This window comes from Macaca fascicularis, chromosome 8 (genome assembly GCF_037993035.2).
Source record: "Macaca fascicularis isolate 582-1 chromosome 8, T2T-MFA8v1.1".
Lineage (NCBI taxonomy): Eukaryota > Metazoa > Chordata > Mammalia > Primates > Cercopithecidae > Macaca > Macaca fascicularis.
Genome location: NC_088382.1, coordinates 107,759,358 through 107,784,237, shown reverse-complemented (window position 1 = coordinate 107,784,237; position 24,880 = coordinate 107,759,358). Strand labels below are relative to the sequence as shown.

The window sequence follows — 24,880 nt, the reverse complement described above, 5'->3', positions numbered from 1 at the left end:
TAATAGTCAACATTTAATGGTGTAGTAAATGCTGCAACTTTTACGTTGCACCAGACCACATCGATATTAAAAAAGAAAAGAAAGAGGCAATGACTCACTGAGTGAAGTCTTAGGCTTCATAATTAACTAACTTACCTATGTATCTTCAAACTCATCTCTCATCCAATCCACCTTTTATGTGAAGTTCTGACAGAGTAATTTATTGCCCCCTCAATAAGCTATCTAACTACATTTTTAAAAAATTCTGGGTCGGGCGTGGTGGCTCATGCCTGTAATCCCAGCACTTTGGGAGGCTGAACTGGGTGGATCACCTGAGGTCAGGAGTTTGAGATCAGCCTGGCTAACATGGTGAATCCCCATCTCTACGAAAAATACAAAAAAAAATTAGCCAGGCGTTGTGGTGGACGCCTGTAATCCCAGCTACTCGGGAGGCTGAGGCAGGAGAATCGCTTGAACCTGAGACGCAGAGGTAGAAGTGATCACGCCATTGCACTCCAGCCTGGGTGACAAGAGCAAGACTCCATCTCAAAAAAAAAAAATTCTGAAGTCGTTACAACACAAACCTGTACTTTACCTCCAAAGATTGCCATGGTAATTTTAATTATTCCTCCAACTGATCATGTTTAAATGACAGTAAATACAATGAGACACTATCAAAATTTCCGCCAATCTCAGATCAGAACAAAATTTTAGCCAGCCCCTTACCCACCTCCTATGCCACCCCAGCCAAACAACTTTCTCAGGCCATTCTACTTAGTCTAAAGCAAAACATCTTATATTTCAGCACCTGGGATGGCCTTGCCAGGATTCGAACCTGGATCATCTGTATGGTCAGACAGAGGCTTCCACTGAGCACAAGACCAGCTTCGGGTGCAGATCCCTTCCTCACAATTAAAATTCTGAAACGCCAGACATTTTCAGAGAACGTAGTTTGCAGAGAGACAGGTTTTACTAGATACTAAAAAAAGAGAACTCGGAAAATAAAATGAACATAAGTATCAGGCTACATGTTTTACAGCTAAAAGACACTTCCATATGTACCATTTCCTCAGATCATAATCAGTTTGTAAAGTGGGCAGGTAAGGAGACTGCCCTAATTTTTTACAGATGAAGTTACTGGAGATGTGTCAGAGACAGAACTCTTCTAATAAGACTGGCCTGCTCAAAATCGTAAGGAAAACCTGGGGTGTTTTTAGAACTTTACCTTGGCATTTTTCTGGATTGGGCAAAGCTTTGGACTTCTTTTGGGGCAAATTTATTCGAGGATCCCCAACTGTCAGTCCCAGAATAGTACCTGCCGGAATTTCTGCTGGTGATGTTATTCCTTTAACAACAACAAAAAGAACAAAAACAACCAAAAGAAGCTTACAGAAGGTCATTCATAATACATCTATATTTGTTTGTATTTTTAAATCTTTCAGATTTTCCAATGAAACATTTTTCTTGGACTAATTACTTAAAAGCATGTATTCCCTCTCTTCCCATTGATACTTTTAGAGAATACGTTAACATTCATAAAGAATGAGGTTTCTCACAAAAAAACATGAAGCCAACATAAAAAAAAGGTTCTTTTATGAAATGAACACATATGCTTCTATCAGTGATAACTATAGCAGCTATGAGCAAAAACACAGTTGTGTGCAGGTAAGTACAGAGTTTAGGTCAGTACCTGGTGTATGCATTTATCTCCACTATCAGAATGCCAGTTACTTAGAATATGAACATCTCATTTGTTTGTTGTTTCATGACCAGGCATGAATATAGTGTTTATTCACTGAGTTCAGTCCCTCTCTTACTTGGTCCTCTTGCTGTGTCACAATAGCAGCAGGTTAAAAAGCAATACTACACGTTGGAGGCCCAACTGCAAAAGGCTCTTTTAGCCCCCTTCCCTCCCCAACACAACCCGGTCTTCCCTTTGTATACCTCCCAACAACTCGAAAATGGCTTCTTGTCTGCAATGAAGGGAAACGCTGTCAGGATTCTTACAGGTTTCTATCCACCAGCGGTGAGGTGTCTCCTCTGTGTCCTCTCCCACCTGAAAAACAACAACCGCTATTCACCGGGCGAACAATGAATCCACCCTCATAATTTTGTCATGGTTGTGATATCAGCCCCCACTCTTTCTTCTTCTGTGTGTGGAAATGAATGTGTTATGGGGTGAACCAGGGAAGCTGCCACTATACTTAACATAGTAGTTGATACCAGACTACTCTTTCAGTTAGCAGCAAGGATATAGTATTACACTTCTCTCAAGATTTCACATGAGGAAAATCATCTATGGCTTTCATAGACTAACTCACTAAGATACTTCACACCCAGTCTCTCCAGAGCACAGTATCAACAAAGGAGGCCTCGCTCCTCTCTTACCTTTTTTTATTTTTTTGACACAGTCTCACTCTGTCACCCAGTCTGGAGTGCAGTGGCCCGACCACGGTTCACTGCAGCCTCAATCTCCCAGGCTCAAGTGATCCTCCCACTTCAGCCTCTCAAGTGGCTGGGAGCTGGAACTACAGTCACACGCCACCATGTCCAGCTAATTTTTTAAACTTATTTTTTGTAGATACATTGTCTCACTATGGTGCCCAGGCTGGTCTTGAATTTCTGGGCTCAAGCAATCAACCCACCTCAGCCTTCCAATGAGCTGGGATTTCAGGTGTGAGCCACCGCGCCTGGTCCTCTTCCACTAGAGCTAACTTCATCATCTCCAATGTAAGCAATAAAATGTTTCTCACCGAAGGAAAATCAAACCAGTACCTCTTGAAGAACTCTCCAGATAAAGGATATACTACTACTACAGTATTCCTAGAAATGTTTATCTTTTCCACATGGAACTAGGAATTGAGGAAGATTTCAAAAAGCTCTTCAAGTATCATGTGCATGGCAAGAAGGGAATCTATAGCCACAACTCATGCTGAAGTTCATTGAAGTAGGATGTGCACTTACAGATCCTAAAGAAGCAATCATGGCCGGGTGCAGTGGCTCACGCCTGTAATGACAGCATTTTGGGTGGCCGAGGCAGGCGGATCACTTGAGGCCAGGAGTTGGAGACCAGCCTGGCCAATATGGCGAAACCTCTACTAAAAATACACAAAAAATTAGCCAGGTGTGTTGGCTGGCGCCTGTAATCCCAGCTACTCAGGAGGCTGAGGTATGAGAACTGCTTGAACCTAAGAGGTGGAGGTTGTAGTGAGCTGAGATTGTGCCACTGCACGCCAGCCTGGGTGACACAGCGAGACTCTGTCTCACAAAAAAAAAAAAAAAAAAAAGCAAAAGCAAAGGTACCATTTACTCACAGAAACTCAGGTAGCACAGCTTAGTGGTTTACAGTACAGGCTCTGGAACCAAACTTCGTAGGTTCAAATCTTTGCTCCACAATTTATTAGCTACTACGGGGCACCCTCTCTGTGCCAGGCATTGTGCTAAGCACTGGGGAGAGAGTAAAAAACAGGACCAACCCTATCCTCACCCTTATGAAGCTCACAGTCTCGTGAGAGACACAGACATTACATAAATAAACAAATCCATACATACAAATTGAGGAAATTTGCAAGATGCTCTGAAAACAACAGGAGGGATGTAGTTTAACTTGGGGGATCAGGAAAGGATACTAGAGGGAAATGTTAGAGACTGAAACCTGAAGAATGAGGATGGTTCAGCCAAGCAAAGAGTGGTGGAGGCAGAATGCTCAGTAGTTGGAAGAAAAAAACAGGTGCAAAAGCTCTAAGGGAGACAAGAACTGACATTCTAGAACCTGAAAGAAGGTCAGGGTGGCTGAAGTGTAGAAGGTGAGAAGAAATGAGGCCTCAGAGGCAAGAAGGCACAAGATTACGTGGGTCACATTGAGCACTTTGGATTTTATCTTAATTATAATGAGAAGCTATTCAAAAACTTTTTATCAGGAAGCAACAAGAGGTGAATAAATTATCAAAAAATCACTCTGCCTCCTGTGTGGAGAATGGGCTGAAAAAGAGGAGGAATGGAGGAAACTTAAGGTTCCCTCTAGAATCCTTTCCTGATCCCCTAAGTGTTCAGGTAAGAGACAACACTGGTTGAGAGTAGAGCAGAGGCAGTGAAGATGGAGAAAAGTAGCTTTTGTATTTTAAAAACTTCTAAAAACTCAGAATCTATTCAGCTCTATCATCATATTTGACCATGTCAAGTCAGTGAGAGGCACAGGCATTGAAAAGTTAATTGCACGAAGACCAGAAAACAAACTGGACCTGAACCTAGGGTACGGATTCCTAATCTAGTCTCTATGCTAGCCACTTGCCAATAGAGCTACTCAGACTTAATTTTTAGTTAATTAAAGTTAAGTAAAGGTATAAATTCAGTCCCTCAGTCACTCCAGCCACAATTCAAGTATTCAGCTGCCACATGTGGCTAACGGCTATCGTACTGGACAGCACAAAGGAACATCATCCTCACAGAAAGCTCTACTGGAAGTTCTGCCCTAGACATAGTGCTCTTAACCTTTTTAGGGATTCTAGAGTCCTAAAACTAGCCCCAGAAAACCAGCCGGGTGTGGTGGCTCACATCTGTAATCCCAGCATTTTGGGAGGCCACAGTGGGTGGATCACCTGAGGTTAGGAGTTCAAGACCAGCCTGGTCAACATGGTGAAACACTGTCTCTACTAAAAATACAAAAATTAGCTGGGCCTGGTGGTACGCACCTATAGTCTCAGCTACTCGGGAGGCTGAGGCAAGAGAAGCGCTTGAACCCGGGAGGCAGAGGGTGCAGTGAGCTAAGATTGCACCATTGCACTCCAGCCTGGGCGACGGAACGTGACTCCATCTTGGGGAAAAAAAAAAAAAAAGAAAGAAAACCTACGTGGCACAAGCACAAATGCACAAAATCTGGCACACAATTTCAGGGATTTTAGAGACTCCCTACCTATGAAGCCGAAGTTAAGACCCTCTACAAGGCTCATAGCTACCAGAGCAGTCTGTATTTAAATAAGAACAGTCAGTTTACTGATCATATCCACTTAGTTGTGGTCTTCTAGGAGAAGTGAAAGATAACAAAATCTTTGATAATAAGTAGGGAAATAAACATCTAAAAGCCATGGCCCAAAATGTTACCAAATTATATATTAGGTTTCACAAATGTGACAGGAAAAACATAATTAGAATAAAACACTACCATCACTTTTACTCTTACAGTGTGGACAGAAGCAGCTTTTATTGCTTCAGTTAGGATGGAGTGGGAAAGTGGCCCAATCAGCCGGAATCTGTTCATCTCCATCGTCAAATCGCTGAAAAAGAAAGAAGATCTTAAAATGGAAACTTCCATCACACAACATCTGTGCCACTGACAAAAACAGAGCAAGTTTTCACTGAAAATATTCAGTAGGTTCAAAGTAAATTCAACTCATACCTGATTACAATGCCTGTGGTTGGAGAGATCCAAGCGTATGGTAGACATGGATCTCTAGTTCCATCGCCGATAATTTTTTTAATTGGTTTAGCATTTTCTCCATCATCTTTCCTTTTTCTTTTCTTGCCAATTTTCTCATCAGGCAATTCAGTTTGGCTTTTTTCTTGGGATTGTGTCAGAAGTGGGTCAGTGATGCAGACAGTTGATTTGACGGGTTCCACGCACTGGCACGCTGCTTTTATTTCCTCTAAGATATCCTAAAAATATATTTAAATATTCACTTTAAAATCCTGAAATTTAAATATATTATGACAAATTTAGTTGGGCTATGTTTTGTTTTTTTTTTTTTTATCGCTTTAAAAATTAACATTTTTGGCCGGGCATGGTGGCTCATACCTGTAATCCCAGCACTTTGGGAGGCCGAGGTGGGTAGATCACCCGAGGTCAGGAGTTCGAGACCAGCCTGACCAACATGGCAAAACTCCATCTCTACTAAAAAGTACAAAAACTAGTTGGGTGTGGTGGCAGGCACCTGTAATCTCTGCTACTCAGGAGGCTGAGGAAGGAGAATCACTTGAACCTGGGAGGCAGAGGTTGCAGTGAGCTGAGATCATGCCATCGCAATCCAGCCTGAGCAACAGAGCGAGACTCCATCTCAAAAAAAAAATTCACATTTTTATCCCTTCACAGATTAACTTAAATTAATCACCAAAAAGCTTTTTTGGACCAGGTGTGGTGGCTCACGTCTGTAATCCCAGCACTTTGGGAAGCTGAGGCGGGAGGATGGCTTCCGCCCAGGAGTTTGAGACCACCCTGGACAACATAGGGAGACCTTGTTTCTACACAAAATAAAAAAATATTTAGGTGGACACGGTGGCATACCCCTGTAGTCTAAGCTACTCAGGAGGCTGAGGTAGGAGGATCACTTGAGCCCAGGAAGTAGAGGCTGCAGTGGGCTATGACTGCACCACTGCACTCAAGTCTCAATGACAGAGCAAAACCCTGTCTCAAAAAATATATATATATTTTAACCTAATTTTAATTTTTTAAAAAAGCGTTTTGGGGTGTTCTGAGTAGTGCATGTCACTTTAAACAAAAAAAATTGAAATTTAAAATTTAAAATGGGTTAGGGCTGGGGTTAGGGGTAGGGTTAGTCAAATATTATGAAAACAACATGATCACTCTGACTAAATTTTTTTTAAGTAGTGAGTATGCTAAAGAAGGGAAGCTAAGCTGAATTCAGTGTGAAAAATCATCAGAAGTACTCAGAAATAGCTTTTCATTATCAAATAGGCTCCAATTAGCACCTAGATACTAGTGAACCACTTCAGTCATGGTAGAAACATTAGTTCCAATTCAACATTTCAAATAATTAGCATAAGGCTGGTTTTTATCTCTACTTCTACTTATGACTTACTAAAAATATGAGAGGTCAGGATTAGTTTCATTTTTTTTTTTTTCAAGACAGGGTCTCACTGTCACCCAGGCTGGAGCGCAATAGCACGATTTCACCTCACTGCAACTCTGCCTCCTGGGCTGAAAGCGATCCTCCTGCCTCAGCCTCCCAAGTAGCTGAGACTACAGGCGCATGCCACCAATCCCAGCTAATTTTTGTCTTTTTTGCAGAGACGGGGTTTCACCATGTTGCCCAGCCTAGTCTCAAACTCTTGGATTCAAGCGATCCAATTGCTTCAGCCTCCCAAAGTAGGGGGATTACAGGCATGAGAAACCATGCCCCGCCCTCACTTCATTCTACTTGAAGAACAAGTTCTGGGGATCTAACGTACAGCATGGGTGGTGATGGATGTGTTATTTGATTGTGGTACACAACATGTACATCAAATCATCATATTATATACTGCGAATATATTTGCTTTTTGTCAACTAGACATTTTTAAACACAAATTTTATAAGTTTTTTAAAAATTCACTTCATTCAATATTCACAGAGCCTCCCATATACAAATATCAGACTATCAGACAAATCTTTACACTATGTACATTTCTACAGTATTGACTTCCAGCTGTAATTAAAAGTGCAGTTTCAGAATAATAGGAGCTAACCTGAAAGATTATACCTGTTTAAGGGTTGGATGCAGCCAGATCCACAGCTGCCTGCTCTCAGAAGTGTCACCAGGGGTCCTCTGGGACTTCCAGATAAACGTAACAGGCCCAAGCATTTCTCTGGGATATTTATTCACCCGATAAAGCACAAGGCTCCCTTGGCGCTTTCCAGACAAGCAGTGAACTGCTGCAAACGTCAGTCCTGACATCAACAAAAGCAAAATTCCATAATTCCAGGTATTGAGACTGCAGTCCTATTTCCTGATAGCCACACTGTCATTCACTGTCTGCCTCCATGAGAGGTGAAGTTTTGGTTGTGAGGATTGCTCAGATCAAAGCCTGGCACACAGTAAGTTCTCAACAAATATGTGTTAAATGAATAATGAGAGCTTCAAGTTTCTTTCTGTCAAGTTCACCCCACCAGAAAAATGACTCCATCACTGTCAAATGTCCAAGTTTTACACTTGACAATGTTAGAAATGATTTAAAAGCCAACCCAACTGTTCTTAAATTAATATTTTCATCGGGAATGATTAGTGTCTCACACATTTTTCTATATGTTTGAATTCCAAAATGCTTACAGTAGACACTTCTTTATGAAAGGAATAAATATATAAAGACTAAAATAGAACTCAGCTTTAAAACAAGTTTACCTGTGTCTATGCTACACATTCCAGAAAGTGCCTTTAGTATTTCTTCCTCTTTGCCTTTCAACTCCAAACAACAGTAGTAGGATAAATCCTGCACAAAGCGGGAGACACAAGTACTTAGGAATTTACACAGGCAAAACTGCTAAGAAGCCAAAAGCCACATCACAAAACCTTTAGAGGCTTAAGACACAAAACAAATTGCTAAAGCTATGTTCTCATATGTCAAAATCTAAACCTTCTCCTGCCCGATGGTTTAGGGGAAAAAATACCTAAACCCGTCCATTCCTGTTACCTTAGCAAATATTTTTAAACCAATCCGAACCAAAATAAAAATGAATCTCCATTTAAAAATGTAAGTTACAGTATCCTACCTTTTAGATAATCTACGTTTTATCCCATATTCATAGACAGGTTCTATGGAAGGTATATAACTGTTGCTTCTAAGTAAAGAACCGTTCACCCCCAAAATCTACCTAAGATAAGAAACCAGAGTAAAATAAGGAAAACAGTAATGAATTCTGAAAAATTATGCTCAGGTTGCTCAATTTGGTTAGGTAATTCAGGATCTCAAGATTACTTAACACTAAGCCTAGAGATACAATATTGCAATTAATCCATCCCATATTTCTCCCATGCTCAATCTTAACCATGATATGCAACTTTAAGCACAGTACAAAGAAAGTAAAAGTAATAACATAGAATTTTAAGTAAGATGAAGAGAGATCAAACTAAGCTAATGAAATCAATGTTAAAAGTTTCAATAGTTATAGTATCCATAATCATAATAACAGTTCTAATAGTTTGTTTTGTTTTGTTTTTGAGACGGGGTCTTACTCTGTTACCAATGCTAGAGTACAGAGGTGCAATCACAGCTACAGAAATCTCAACTTCCTAGGCTCAAGCAATCCTCCTGCCTCAGCCTCCCAAGTAGCTGGGACTACAGGTATGAGCCACCACACCCAGCTTTTTTTTTTTTTTTTTTTTTCAGAGACAGAGTCTCACTATGTTGCCCAGACTGGTCTTGAACCCCAGGACTCAAGCAATCCTCCTGCCTCAGCCTCCCAAAGTGCTGTGATTCTAAGCATGAGCTGCCATGCCTGGCCTGTAATAGTTAATAGTCATTGAAGGGTTACTGAGTACCAGCAATGAGTTAACTCTTTACATGAACTGTCATTTAGTCTTCCTCACAACCAGATGTACCAAGTATGGTTATCTTATCTGATAGACAAGGACACTGTGACACAGAGATTGTTACTTGAACAAAGACACAGAGTCATTAAGTGGAGAAGCCAGCATTCTAATCAGGCTCGGTGACCTGCCAAACCAACCCTTCTGCTATGGCACCTGTAAGCAGTTTCAGTGCACTCAGCAACTAGAACTAAAAGGCAAATTATAGCTCTGATTCTGACAACACACACTAATCAATATGATCACTCACACAAAGAAATCTTCCTATCCAGTGACCAGCTCTCAGCTGTCAGTGGCCAGAGGAACCTCACCCAAATGTGTGCAAACAAGTGACAGCAGAGAATAATGGTTGAGAGTGTGGAACCCTGGAGTCAGGCAACTGGGCTCAAATCTGAACCTCAACACTCATTGGCCATATGGTCATGGGTAAATTACCTAACCTCTCTGTACCTCAGTTTCTCCATCTGTAAAATGGAAATAATGGTAACTCCTTACCTCATACTATTGTGAGGATTAAATGAGTAAACACATGCAAAGCATTTAAAACTGGGTAGGGCGTATATTAAGCACTCACTAATATTTGTTATTATTACTTATTATTTTTATTACTTAGGGCTGATCAAATTTTTAAAAAAGTATCTAATAACTTTAGCAAAAATTCTGCCCAAAATGAAAAGTAACTCATTGGCAGAGGACAGTGGAAAAAGCGCAGGCCAGGGAAATCAGCCACCCAAGTGCTATGTAGGCCACCAACAAGCTGTGTGAGCCCAGGCAAGTCACTTCATCTCTCTAGAACCCAGCTTCCTCAATGTGAATGAGGAACTTGACTATAATCTATGATTTCTGCTGCTGAGTTCTCAAATAAAAGACTCCTAAAAGGTGCTCTTATTCACTTCACACTCATTATAATGACTGTGATCAAACAAATAAATAAGTAATAAGTACTGACAAGGATGAGGGGAAATTGGAACCCTTGTGTATTGCTGGCGGGAATGTAAAATGATACGGTTGCTATGGAAAATGGTAAAGCAGTACCTCAAAAAATTAAACATAAAATTACCATACAATTATCATATGATCCAGCAATTACACTTCTGGGGATATACTCAAAGGGACTGAAAGCAGGGATTGTAGTGATATTTGCATATCCATGCTCACAGCAGCATTATTTACAATAGCCAAAAGGTGGAAGTAAGCCAAATGTCCACTGACAGATAAATGGATAATCAAGATATGGTATATACCTACAATGGAATACATCTTCAGCCTTAAAAGGGAAGGGAATTCTGACATATGCTACAACATGGATGAATTTTAAGACATTATACTAAATGAAATCAGCCAGTCACAAAAAGACAAATATCGTACGATTTCACTCCTATGAAGTACCTATAGGATCAAATTATTGGATAGACAGTAGAATGGTGGCTGCCAGGGGCTGAAGGAATGGGGAGTTAGTGTTTAATGAGTACAGAGTTTCAGTTTGGGAGGATAAAATGGAGCTGGATGGTGGTACTGATTACACAACATAAACATACTTAATGCCACAGAACTGTACACTTAAAATGGTCAAATGGTTTTGTTATGTATATTTGACCACGATTTTTAAAAAAGATTCTTGTATTGCTTACTCTCAAGGGGTATCAAAGGACACCAATAATAATCGCTTTCAAAATTTGGCCAAGGCCATTCTGCCATTGAAAGATAGGCCCTTCTGCAAAGAACAAATTTCTAAATATGTATTGGAAGAAATAGAAAGCAATTGAATTAGCTACGGAGAGGAGGGAACAATCAGATAAATACTATTAACAGGCTCTAAAATAATGTGTCCTCTCAAAGCTTTTAAAATTTAAAACATCCTTTAGCATCCCACTGACCCATAAACACCTAGACCAGCATTTTGAACCCTGTTCAGGGTACACAGTAGATTCTGAAATATCTGTTATTGGTGAATGACTGTTAGATTAATCTATAGTGAATAAAGCTTGATATGATCAACGAGACCTGCACGATCTGGTTCCTACTCTTTTCTCCAGCCTAACCTCGCCCTCATGTTGCCTTGCTCTCCTCCTCATCTCTGTCACACAGAATTGATTCCAGTTCTTCACTCTCACCTGGCTTCCTTCTGCCTTCCCCCTCTCCCATCTTATCCCTGAGAGCTCAGTTCAAGCAGCACTTCTAGGGGATGCCCTCCAGTGTGATGAGCAGGTTAGAAATGCTCATCATACTGTATGCTTTTCCCTTACAATCACATATCTGGAAATCATTTGATCAATGTCAGTCACTCCCCTAACTATAGGCTGCCTGATCTCCAGTATCTGGCAAAGGACCCGGGCCTCATGCTCAGGAATCATTTTTCCAATGAATAACCACATAAACGGGGCTTGGCATACCATCAACTATTCTAAAGGTCTCAATAGGAAAGGATCAAACAAAAATAACAAGAAAGCCCACTGGGAAAGCTCACCTGCAGGAGGCACCGGTTTGTCATGGCTCGATAGCAGGCTCTGTGGCTCTTGACTGTTGGCCTCTCCCCAAGGCAGTAGCCCCACTTCCTGACCATGTGAAACCGCTTGGCATGCCAGATGTGGGTTTCTAACCAAATGTTCTTCTTTTGTCTACGGTTAAATTCTAGCGTCCGGTTCATGTGACATCTTCGAGCTTTATGGCATTTATTTTTTGAATGTTCTTTTTTCTGATGTACAGCTTTCTCCGCCTATAGTTTCAAGAAAAGAGACATATCCCAGTTTGTAAGAATCTCAAAACAGAGTTAATGGTTAGGAATGCAAACAAATAACTTTAGATTAAGTGGAATATTTTGTAGATCCCATTAGTTTGCTTAAATTGTTAACTTGGGGCCGGGCGCGATGGCTCATGCTTGTAATCCCAGCACTTTGGGAGGCCAAGGTGGGCAAATCACGAGGTCAGGAGATCGAGAACATCCTGGCTAACATGGTGAAATCCCGTCTCTACTAAAAAAAATACAAAAAATTAGCGGGTGTGGTGGTAGGCGCCTGCAGTCCCAGCTACTTGGGAGGCTGAGGCAGGAGAATGGTGTGAACCCGGGAACCGGAGCTTGCAGTGAGCCGAGATCGCGCCACTGCACTCCAGCCTGGGGGACAAAGCGAGACTCTGTCTCAAAAAAAAAAAAAAAAAAAAAAATTGTTAACTTGGTTTCTTCAATGTAAGTAGAGAAGGAAGATATATGGCTATTAGTATTAGAGGGCAAGAAAGAAGAAGTCAAATGTTAGCTTCTTGTTGTCATTTTAACCTGTAGAACTGTAACTAAAACCAAAAACTTAAGACCAAAAATAATATAAGTGAGGAAAATCCACACATTTCATTTCAGTTAGGCTACAGACAGACACATGCTGAATGCTATCACTGGCAAATAGACTTTACATTTAAATCCAGAAAGTATAAAATTCCTTGTTAGTTTTCCCTCTTGAACTCAAACCCCACCACTAGCATAGCAATGGTACATAGAAGGCTGCTCAATAAATAGGTTTTAAACCAATTAGTAAAGACATTGGCTTAATCTTAGAATGTTCAAGTCTAGAATTCTGGTGAAGCCAAAACACAATTAGACTTGCACAAAAATTAAAACCCAGTTCAAGTTTTCAACTTTGAAAAAGTCAGAAAGCAAATGCTAAGCATTGATGTTGCTTTTTTTAACCTTCCTACCCCAAGCTGGCCACACTCCAAAAACACAAATCCAAAACTACTTGGTAAGAGGGTCAGGTTTTTTTTACATTTGGGAAGGGAACATAAACTATTCAACGTCCTTACAAGAGAGGAGTATCAAATGCTGTATTTCAAAGCACCTGTAATAGCCAATTGTCTGCTAATTTGGCTTGGAGGGAAGCAGAAGTTTGGATAATAATTAAATCAAATATATGCAAAACAAAAACAAAAACCATGAGGGTGTTGTTTTCTGAGGTTTTTGTTTGTTTTCTCTTTAGACAAGGTCTCACTGTCGCCCAGGCTGGAGTACAGTAGCGCGATCACAGCTCATTGTAGCCTCAGCCTCCCCTGGCTCAGGGGATCCTCCCATCTCAGTTTCCAAGTAGCTGGGACCACAGGCACACATGCACCACCACGCCCAGCTAATTTTGGGATTTTTTTGTAGAGATGAGGTTTCGCCATGTTGCTCAGGCTGGTCTTGAACTCCTGGGCTCAAGCAATCTGCCCACCTCAGCCTCTCAAAGTGCTGGGATTACAGGTGTGAGCCACCATGCCCAGCCTTGGTTTTCATTTTTAATAAATTCTATTAGGTCAATACTTCTCAATTTCTTCTAGGAGTTACTACTCTAAACATTTACACTAAGTGGAACTCCAACCTCTTTCTGTGCAATCTCCTGTAACCGTCTGGGAAGACGTTTGACATTGTGGCTCATGGCTCTTCGTCGCATGTGCCGTGGCAGAGTCTGGAAAACCAGTGAATTTGAAGACTTCTGGGTCACAGCTTTTAACATAGCACTGATTTCAGCAGCTCGTGCTTGAGCAAAAGTAGAAGCTGTTGAAAGAATTGACAACGTCATTAAACACCAATCTTGAATTAACGCTGGAGAATAAACAGGCTGCTGGGGAAATTTAAGTGAATTCCTCCACCAAGAAGGCATAAAGAGAGACCAGAAAGCACATCTAAGGTATGTACAAGGAATACAGGGTTTAATGTGGTAGTGTGGTTGGGGATTATAGGGTGAAGAACAGAAGAGGCTGGAAAGGGCCTGGAGACAGGCCCTTTAAATAAAGGTTTGGTTGCCATTAGTGCATATGCAATTTTCCATCTTTGGAGAATGCCATGCTGAGTATAGATGGCATATGTAAAACAAGACAGGCGTGGGGGCTAAGACAAAGAGGAACAGTTCACAAAGACTTGTAAGAAGACAAGTAAGAGACAGGGAGAGAAACTGAAGAAGGGAGAGCCATTAAGCCCAAGGAAGCTCTGGTCAAAGTCCAGGCTAGAGGTGAGAAGGATCTGAAGTGGGAGGAGGAGAGGAGAGGCAGGGGAGGCAGAGCCAGGACCACAAGGAGGTCAGTTTGTTGCTGCACTAGACATGAAGAGCTCAAAATACAAGCAAACTGCACTTCTTTATGAGTACCCACCGGTTATATACTTGGGGATCTCCTGAGACGTGCCCTCGGGACCTGCTTTCCATCCTCCCTTTTTTCTAAACATCCCTTTGGAGGAAGACTGCTCATTCACATCAGGGTCAGGCAGAGAGTGGGGGTTGACTCTGGTTTGCCACTGTCGTGAAGTTCCAGGATGAGGCTCTAGTATATTTTCAAAAAGAAACATGTCACCTTTATCAGAGATAAAAATTATAGTGGAGAACTAGTATTTGTTGGGTGGCAACACTGACTGTGTTTTCAATCCTACAGTCACCCTGTAAGGTGGCTATTACTACTTATTTTTAAAGAGGAATCTTAAGTAGGAAGGTGAATTCACTTGCCTGAGGTCACAAAGCTAGTAGGTAGCACACAAGGTAATCATGTCAGGATGACATATAAAGGACCCTGGATATAACAGATACAGGGGAAATTTTCTCCTATAAACAGTGCAACATGAATGTCAAATCTAAGCTCCCTGGTATGGTCTGAATGCTTATGTCCCCCAAAATTCCAATGTTGAAATTCTAACCCCCAAGGTGATGGTATTAGGAGGTGGGGCCTTTAGGAGGCGATTAGGTCATGAGGGTAGAGCCTTCATGAATGAGATTAGTATCCTTATAAAGGAGTGCTCACAGAGACCCTCGCTCCTTCCACCATGTGAGAACCCAGTAAAAAGGTGATGTATATGAAGCAGAAGGCAGGCCCACACCAGTCACCAAACCTGCTGGCTCCTTCATCTTGGACTTTTCAGCCCTCAGAACTGTGAGAAATACATTTGTTATTTATAAGCTACCCAGTAAGATACAGGTTGAGTATCCCTCATCTGAAATAACTGGGACCAGAAGTGTTTCAAATTCCAAATTTTTTTGGATTTTGGAATATTCATACACATATAAAATGAGGTATCTTGAACACAAGTCTAAGGTATCTTAGAACACAAGTCTAAAGACAAAATTCAATTATGTTTCTTTTACCTTATCACTCATAGCCCGAAGGTAATTTTATACAATATTTTTAATAATTTGTGCAGGAAACTTTTTGCACATTGTATACTTGAAGCATCAGAAAGCAAAGGTGCCACTATCTCAGGCACCCTGTGGACAATCTGTGGTTGGCTGGCATCAGCACCCTTCCTGACTCGGAATCTATATGCTACTGATAAGAAATCACTTTCTCACGCTGATTCACATGTAAGTATTTAACAGTAAAAATTACATGCCATTTTATTTGTCTTTGCAGGTGTGCTTAGGTGGTGAAATCTAGGAGTGCTTGGAAATATTTATATCCCAGCTGAAGGGGGCTGGGAACATCTGTTTTCCCATGGGAATGCTGAATAAACTATGTGTTATATGCCTGCATTTCGACTGTGACCCATTACGTGAGGTAGGATGTGGAATTTGCCACCTGTTGTGTCATGTCAGTGCTCAAAAAGTTTTGGATTTTGGAGGACTTCAGATTTCAGATCTTTGGATCAAGAATGCTCAACCTGTATTTTGTTACAGCAGCCCAAACGACACTCCCTTAATACTATAATCCACATGATTGTATACAGTATTTTATCCTAATTCTCCACCACACTCAAATTGAGAGCTACTATACTAAATAAATAACTAAAAGCAAAGTTCCAGGATGGATGTGGTGGCTCACACCTCTAATCCCAGCACTTTGAGAGGCCAAGGTGGGCGGATCACTTGAGTCCAGGAGTTTGAGACTAACTGGTCAACGTGGCGAAACCCTGTCTCTACAAAAAAAAAAAAAAAAATTAGCTGGGCACAGTGGCACACGCTTGTAGCCCCAGCTACTCGGGAAGCTGAGGTGGGAGGATCACGTGAGCCCAGGCGGTCAAGGTTGTAGTGAGCCACGACTGTGCCATTGCACTCCAGCATGGGCAACAGAGTGGGACCCTGTCTTAAAAATTTTAAAAGCAAAATTTCCAGCCAGGCGCAGTAGTTCACGCCTGTAATCCCAGCACTTTGGGAGGCCAAGGTGGGCGGATTGCCTGAGCTCAGGAGTTCAAGACCAGCCTGGGCAACACGTTAAACCCCATCTCTACTAAAATACAAAAAATTACCCGGGTGTGGCAGCATGTGACTGTAGTCCCAGCTACTTGGGAGGCTGAGGCAGGATAATTGCTTGAATCCAGGAGGCAGAGGTTGCCGTGGGCCAAGATCGCACCACTGCACTCCAGCACAGGCAACAGAGCAAGACTCTGTCTCCAAAAAAAAAGGCAACACTAGCATACAAGTGTCTGGGAATTATGACTATAAGACAACATTAAATATCTGCCTGTGGCCAGGTGCAGTGGCTCACGCCTGTAATCCCAGCACTTTGGGAGGCTGAAGCAGGTGGATCACTTAAGGTTAGGAATTTGAGACCAGACTGGCCAACATGGTGAAACCCTGTCTCTACTAAAAGTACAAAAATTAGCCAAGAGTGGCGGCACACGCCTGTAGTCTCGGCCACTCAGGTGGCTGAGGCAGGAAAATCGCTTGAACCCAGGAGGTGGATGTTGCAGTGAGCCAAGATCGCACCATTGTACTCCAGCCTGGGCGACATAGCAAGACTCTGTCTCAAAAAAAAAAAAAAAAAAAAAAACTGTCTGTAAATTAAAGGAGAGATCAGTAGAGAATTTCATAGTGTTTCTGCTTATTTCAATTGTGGTGTTAATTATTAAGCCACTATAATCTTAAAACACTGTGAGGATAATATGTGTTTATCACATGGCATGGTGGGCATCAACTGTAGGATCTGAATCTAGACCTTACGAACTTGACTCTAAAGTTTACTTAATCAGACCCAGTGCACAGTTTTTAAAAGCATTCCAAACAAGTTCTTGGCCACTTGTGTTTGCTGTCTTCCCAAATTAGCATTTTCTACCACTGCCCTAATGAACAACTGTGATCTTCCTATCCCTTCATAAGGTTCTAAAATCAGCACAGCAGTGAAATACAGATATGATGACTATACTGCACTTCTCTTAGGAAATACAGAAGTATAATAATCACTGATGTTAAAGTAGAAATAAAATATACCAGCTCTAAAATATGCATAGCTAATTTTCATTATTTATAGTAGTTATGTTTCATACAGTCACTAAATTATGTCAATGAATCAGTGAATACCAAACCATTCCTCCTAGTGGGGATACATATATATCTTCATCTCACGTAAATTATAATCTTTTTTTTTTCTTTTTTTTTGAGACAGTCTCACTCTGTCACCCAGGCTGGAGTGCAATGGCACGATCTTGGCTCACTGCAACCTCCACCTCCCAGGTTCAAGCGATTCTCCTGCCTCAGCCTCCCGAGTGGCTGGGACTACAGGCATGCACCACCATGCATGGCTAATTTTTGTATTTTTAGTAGAGACGGGGTTTCGCCATGTTGGCCAATCTAGTCTCGAACTCCTGACTTCAGGTGATCTGCCTACCTCAGCCTTCGAGAGTGCTGGGATTACAGGTGTGAGCCACTGCCCATGGCCATATTATAATCTTAAATCCTAAAAACAACTCCTCCTGGCAGAGTCTATTTCATTTATTTTACAAAAGAGAAAATGAAGTCTAGAAATGCTAAGTGACCTGCATGAGGCTGCCCCAGGGCTGAGATTCAAACCCCAGGAGAGCTGGAGCTTCTTGCACTGTACTGCCCTGCCCCTGTACTACCACCATCCTCCGGCCATTTCTGCATGAAAGCTGGGAACCTCGGCTGGGAACACAAACACAGGGCAACTCAAATTTTTCCTGCTCTATGTATGTCCAAAAATGATAGCAAAGCTCCATGGGTATTGATATTGGAGTTACAAATAAGCTTTGGCAAGAAGGCAAACTTGCAAATAGGAAATTGAAAAATAATAATAAGGGTCTACTGTATCTGTTTTTAATTCAGCTCATTTACTATTTAGATAATGACTATCAAAAGAGCTAACAAAAGCAATTTGATCAAAATGGGATTGGAGAGAGCATCATGTGTATCTTTTTTTTTTTTTTTTTTTGAGACAGAGTCTCCCTCTGTTTTTAGGCTAGAGTGCAGTATCACAATCTCGGCTCACTGTAACCTCCACCTCCTGGGTTCAAGCAATTCTCCTGCCTCAGCCTCCTGAGTAGCTGGGACTACAGGCACGTGCCACCACACCCAGTTAATTTTTGTATTTTTAGTAGAGCCAGGGTTTCACCATGTTGGCCAGGATGGTCTCGATATCTTGACCTCATGAACCACCCGCTTCAGCCTCCCAAAGTGCTGGGATTACAGGCGTGAGCCACCATGGCTGGTCTATTTTGTGTATCTTACCTTGTTTTTGAGCTTGGAAAGGTTTTTCACCTCCACTGTGGTGCTTTACGCCTCTGTCAGCCACAAAGCCAGAGGACAGAGTCACATTGGTGGGCTGGTTTCTCATTTTCTTGGCGTGTTTTCTTTCTTTTGCATTAGACATTTCTGGAAAGAAAGTAATACATTTAACACAGGGAAAGGAAACTTTCACTTAAAAATAAAAATAAATTTAATGAGTAAATATTCATGTGATTCAAAATAAGTCTACTGACGGAAGAGACCCTATTAGTACATTCCAGTTTGCACTGTCAAATAATTAAATCATATACAACTGTTGATACCAAATAAAGTCTGTTAGAAAAATGAAAAATGCGATAAGATTGCTATGGATGATAAAAAAATTAATTAGTTCAAATACTTTATCTTGATTCTTGGATGAAATAAGAGCCACCCGAATCAATGAAATATAAAACACCCTATTCCAAAAGGAGAAACTCTATTAAAAACAACACAGATTACTGATGCTTTCATTTCTGCTACTCAGATGTGGCCAGCTATATATTTAATTTACAAAAGCAATAGATAATGATTTCAATTTGAAGCAAGATAAAGGACAAAAGCAGTGGGACTCCGACTGATTTACCACTCAGCAGTTCCCAACTCTCAAACTCAACATCCCCTATTTTTACTGATTCAGTTTGAAGCAGCTGTTTTCTACTTTTAAATGAAATGAATGTTATAACCTATTAGACACATATCAAGACATAGCCTACAATAGATGCCCTAAATGTAACAAAAAGGAGACCTAAGAAGTAATTTTAATAAAATAATATATATTTCAGTATGTAACCATTTCACCACAACTACACTAGATGATATTTTGAAATAGATTTTGAACCCAGGGGATAACAACATCCACATAGGCACTAGCACAGGCATTGGCACAATCCATAAAGTTGGAGAATGGTCCTGGAAGCCCTCCAACCCCGAGGCACCAGTGATTAACTCTTTCATTGCTAACGGTAGGAAATCTGAAGGGCCCTATACATGGACACACTAGGAGGTAGGGCAGCTCAGAGCAGCTGGTATTCACCAAACAGTTCTCAAAGCAGTTCAATATTTTAATACCAGTCTTTACTTCTACCTATACCTAGAATTACCATGAATTCAACAGCTACAAAGGCAAAGCAGCACAGGTGCATTGTACTAGTGCCTCCAAGAGAAGGTAACAATGCCACTAATGACATAAATTTCCAAATTGGTGAACACTCCTTAGTGATGTATCCCCCCCCACCCCGCCAACAAAAGTACAAACTTGCTTTGACTTACTGCATTACTGGAATATTCAGTGCATATTAAAACTGTGTAACCAGGCCAGGTGCGGTGGCTCATGCCTGTAATCCCAGCAGTTAGGGAGGCTGAGGCAGGTGGATCACTTGAGGTCAGGAGTTCGAGACAAACCTGGCCACCATGGCAAAACCCCATCTCTATTAGAAATACTAAAATTAGTTGGGTGGGCCAGGCGCGGTGGATCACGCCTGTAATCCCAGCACTTTGGGAGGCCGAGGCGGGTGGATCACAAGGTCAGGAGATCGATATCATCCTGGCTAACATGGTGAAACCCCATCTCTACTAAAAAAATACAAAGAAATTAGCCGGGCGTGATGGCGGGAACCTGTAGTCCCAGCTACTCAGGAGGCTGAGGCAGGAGAATGGCGTGAACCTGGGAGGAGGAGCTTGCAGTGAGCCAAGATCGAGCCACTGCACTCCAGCCTGGGCAACAGAGCGAGACTCCGTCTCAAAAAAAAAAAAAAAAAATTAGTTGGGTGCAGTGGCCTGCACCTGTAATCCCAGCTACTTGGGAGGCTGAGACAGGAGAATCGCTTGAACCCGGTAGGTGGAGGTTGCAGTGGCCGAGATCGTACCACTGCACTCCAAGCTGGCCAACAGAGCAAGTCTCCATCTCGGGGAGGGGGGGGGCGGGAAACCTGTGTAACCAATAATTTTATATAAATTAGGTACTGGGCTACTACGGGGCTTTTCTGCACATAGCAGGTTGTCTAACATCCCTGGTCCCTGCCCAAAAAATGCCGGCAATGTTATCCCAATTATGCCAACCAAAATACCTGCACAAACTTCCAAAATGCCAGTCACATCAGAATTTGCCCACTTCCACTGAGAGCTACTAAATTAACTACCCCCATTCACTTACTTCCTTTTCCAATGCAAGACGTCGCACAAAATTAAGACTTGCCTATATGGTAAAGCGTTTAAGGGCTTTCACTATTGTAATACCTAACCTTGTTTTTAGACTCTCCCTTAATCACCTAGCCTTGTTGCCACATGAATAGGCTCTCGCTTAGCTGAGAAAGCCAGACCTACTCCTTTCCGCTCCTTCATTTACAAGGCTTCAAGGACTCCTTACCCACCCCGCTTCCTCAAGGAGTTAACTTGTGTAAGCAGACTCTCAACATATCAAAGAGTCCAATTAACTGATAAGGTACTGAAGCAAGCAATGTACGAAGTTCCCAGGATTTTGCTCAAAAGATAACACCATAAAGCCGTGAGTTTGTGTCTGGCGGAGCCCCCATATAAACCATCTTAGGAAAGACTTAGAGCCCCTGCACCTGGAAACTGTTTTTTCTCTATAACCATTTATCTTTTTAACTTTTTTACATGTTTTTACTTCTGTAGAATTGTTGCAACTGAGCTCCTCCTCCCCTTCCTAACCCGAAGGATAAAAGAAAATCAAGCCCCTTCCTGGGGCAGAGAGAATTTGAGCGTTAGCCATTTCTGGGTCGCTGGCTAATAAAGGACTTTTAAATTCATCTCAGAGTGTAGCGTTTCTCTAACTCACTCACGTACAACACTACAGAGTTTGAAAGATGTGCGTTCAAATTCCTTCTTTATACTTTTTAGTTACATAATCTTAGGAAAATTACTTTCTCACTTTCAGCCTCAGCCTCTTCCTCTAAAGTTGCTGTGAGAATTAAACATTATATACAGGCCAGGTGGGATGGCTTATGCCTGTAATCCCAGCACTATGGGAGGCCAAGGCGAGTGGATCACTTGAGGCCAGGAGTTCAAGACCAGCCTGGCGTACATAGCGAAACCGCATCTCTACTAAAAAATACAAAAATGAGGCCGGGCGCGGTGGCTCACGCCTGTAATCCCAACACTTTGGGAGGCCGAGGCAGGCGGATCATGAGGTCAGAAGATGGAGACCATCCCAGCTAACACGGTGAGACCCCATCTCTACTAAGAACACAAAAAATTAGCCGGGTGTGGTGGCCGGCGCCTGTAGTCCCAGCTACTCGGGAGGCTGAGGCAGGAAAATGGCGTGAACCCGGGAGGCGGAGCTTGCAGTGATCCGAGAGATCGTGCCACTGCACTCCAGCCTGGGTGACAGAGCAAGACTCCATTTCAAAAAAAAAAAAAATACAAAAATGAGCCAGATGTGATGGCATGCGCTTGTAATCCCAGCTGAGGCTGAGGCACGAGAATTCTTTGAACTCAGGAGTTGGAGGTTGCGGTGAGCTGAGATCACGCCACGGCACTCCAGCCTGAGCGATAGAGTGAGACTCTGTCTCAAAATTAAAAAATAAACAAACATATACATACTGTATGTGGTTTTGGCTTTGCAAAATGCATATACACAACTCACTTAGCATGGGGCTTTATGCTAACTAAATGCTTAGTTTATGGTAGCTATTATTCTTAAATAATAAATGAGATAGCAGGGATTGATGCCATTTCACTGTCTACTCCACTAATTTCAACTAAATGAAAGACAACTATATCTACACGCAAAAACATTTTTCAAATTAAACAGTATGAAGGAAGTAAATGGAGTCCTGCAGAGCTGGTTGGCTAGTGAAGCACATGATTCAGATCAGTCTGCATTAAAAGCCATTCCAAATATTCCACAAAACAACTTAGTTAACCTACTGTTACCTGCTTGAATCAGAACTCACCAGCAAGACTAGACAAGAACACCATCGGAACTCTAGCTCCCCTCAGGATCCGAATGGGCCAAGAAAAGGTTGGTGCTGCCTCCAACCTAGGATAACCTTGGGAACATCCCGGAGCTTTGGGTCCAGATTAAAAAATGAGTAAATCAAACTAGCAGTGGTCTAACAGCAAAAGGGAATGAATATAGGATGCATCTTTATGAAGTCTGAGGACTTAGTTTAAAAGTTTCCAGAGGCCTGGTGTGGTGGCTCACACCTGTAATCCCAGCGCTTTGGGAGGCCAAGGTGGGAGGATTGCTTGAGCTCAGTAGTTAGAAACCAACCTGAGCAACATAGTGAGAATTCATCTCTACAAAAAAATCAAAAAATAAGCTAGGCATGGTTATGTGCTTGTGGTCCCACCTACTCAGGAGGCTGAAGTGGGAAGATGGCCTGAGACAGGGAGGTCAAGGCTGCAGTGAGTGAGCCTTGATCACACTACTGCACTCCAGCCTGGGTGATAGAGCAAGACCCTGTCTCAAAAAAAAAAAAAAAAAAAAAAAAAGTTTCCAGAAGGAATCTTAACTCTTACCTTCACCTTCAAGTCAGTTTTGTCAAAACTTTAATAAGCACTAAATATGTGCTGCCTTTATAAAAATATTTTCCCCAAATCTTCAAATAAAATGGATACGTTATATTTTCTGACACAGCTTAGTATCCCCGATTGGCCAGACACAACCTTTGGTGTTAGTTCCCAGTTTGAGAACCTGGGAACTAACTAGATGATGTCTATTTTCTTCTAGATCTAAAAAGTTGGTGATTCAGACTTGATATAAAATCTGCCTTAAGAATAAAGGTACCTCATTTCACAAGAAATATTTTACACAAGTTGAATCATTTGTAATGCTCCAAGGTAGCTTCTTATTTAAAAACTTAAATGGTGAATTATTTTGTAAATAAAAAGCATCTCTTAATTATCTAGTTTAATCAAATTTAGCAAACTTTTGGGCACCTACTATGTGCCTAATAGTTTCAGGCTGTGTATAATACCAAAGTAGAATAAGAATTTTGTCATCTTAGGCAGCATTGAGAACTTGATGTGGCAGGCATTATTCTACACGACTTATTCATTTAATTCTCACAACTCTGTGGTCACTAGTATTATTCCCATCTTATAAATGAAGAAATTGAAGCACAGAGATGCTATATACCAGCCCAAGGCTACTAAGCTTGTGACTGTGCTGAGATTCAAACCAGGCAGTCTGACTCTATCCACTATTCTTCTTTTTTCTTTCTGCCCCTTCCCTCTCCAATCCACTATTCTTGAAACACGTAACAATTAGAAAATAGGACCTCATATAATAAAATACTAAATTATGCGGTACAGCACAATAGGAAACAGGAGAAGGGAAAGAAAAAAAAATGTGGCTGGGCGTGATGGTTACACTGCACTTTGGGAGACTGAGGCAGGAGAATTGCTTGAGCCCAGGAGTTGGAGACCAGCCTGGCCAACATGAAGAAGCCCTGTCTCCACAGAAAATACAAAAATTAGCCGGCGTGCACCTGTAATCCCAACTACTTGAGATGCTTAGGCTGAAGGATCACTTCAGCCCAGGAGCTTAAGGTTTCAGTGAGCCAAGATCATGCCACTGCACTCCAGCCGGGGTGACAGAGTGAGATCCTGTCTTGAAAGAAAGAAAAGAAAGAAAAAGAAAAGGAAAGGAAGGAAAGAAGAAAAAGAAAAAATATGTGAATTGATAGGAAAAATCAAAGAGAAAATAGGCTTTCAGTTAGCTGGAATTTGCATAGATGAGGAAGAAAGAGTATTCAGGAATCTACTGTGTGAATACAGGAGGACGCTAGTGGGAAGAGGGAGTAGATGACAATGAAACTTGAATAGGCAAGGGGAAGCCAGATTGGAAGGTCTTTTATTCCAGGCCCCAAACCAGTGAAAAAGATCAGAGGGTTCCTGAGCCAGAAGTAGGAAGGCCAAAACCTAAGCAGTATGTAGGACAAAATGAAAGGGAATAAAGGAGATTTTCTTATATTATCTTTAAGAAGCAGGGAAAGCAGAGATTTTACTTTTTTTTTTTTTTAACTGTTGCATTCCTAGCATCTAGCAGAGTGCCTTACACCAAGTAGGGACTCATTATATATTTGTGAGTGCCCGCATAAATGAAGAAACGAAGCGTACTTACAATGCAAATATTAACAGGATAAGAAATATTTAGCCAAGTACCATCCCTTCTGACACAGCAGAATACTCATAAGGGAT

At 41.6% G+C, this 24,880-nt stretch overlaps 1 protein-coding gene across 3 annotated transcripts in view; it reads right to left on the bottom strand.

The window, feature by feature from the left end:
- Positions 1-24,880, bottom strand: part of POP1 (POP1 homolog, ribonuclease P/MRP subunit) — a 43,027-nt gene that overhangs the window by 17,581 nt on the left and 566 nt on the right. For 2 of the 3 annotated variants that reach the window (XM_015455060.3, XM_005563773.4), the window contains exons 2-11: positions 18,677-18,820; positions 14,385-14,552; positions 13,616-13,791; positions 11,743-11,991; positions 8,091-8,178; positions 7,452-7,639; positions 5,375-5,631; positions 5,159-5,252; positions 1,924-2,035; positions 1,205-1,324 (exon numbers count right to left, since the gene is read on the bottom strand). In XM_015455060.3, the coding sequence (XP_015310546.3) occupies positions 1,205-1,324; positions 1,924-2,035; positions 5,159-5,252; positions 5,375-5,631; positions 7,452-7,639; positions 8,091-8,178; positions 11,743-11,991; positions 13,616-13,791; positions 14,385-14,552; positions 18,677-18,818 (1,594 nt within the window). In that variant the 5' untranslated portion in view covers positions 18,819-18,820. Of the gene's footprint in view, positions 1-787; positions 900-1,204; positions 1,325-1,923; positions 2,036-5,158; positions 5,253-5,374; positions 5,632-7,451; positions 7,640-8,090; positions 8,179-11,742; positions 11,992-13,615; positions 13,792-14,384; positions 14,553-18,676; positions 18,821-24,880 lie in introns of all 3 variants that reach the window. The other variant, XR_012416556.1, reaches the window with a different exon arrangement.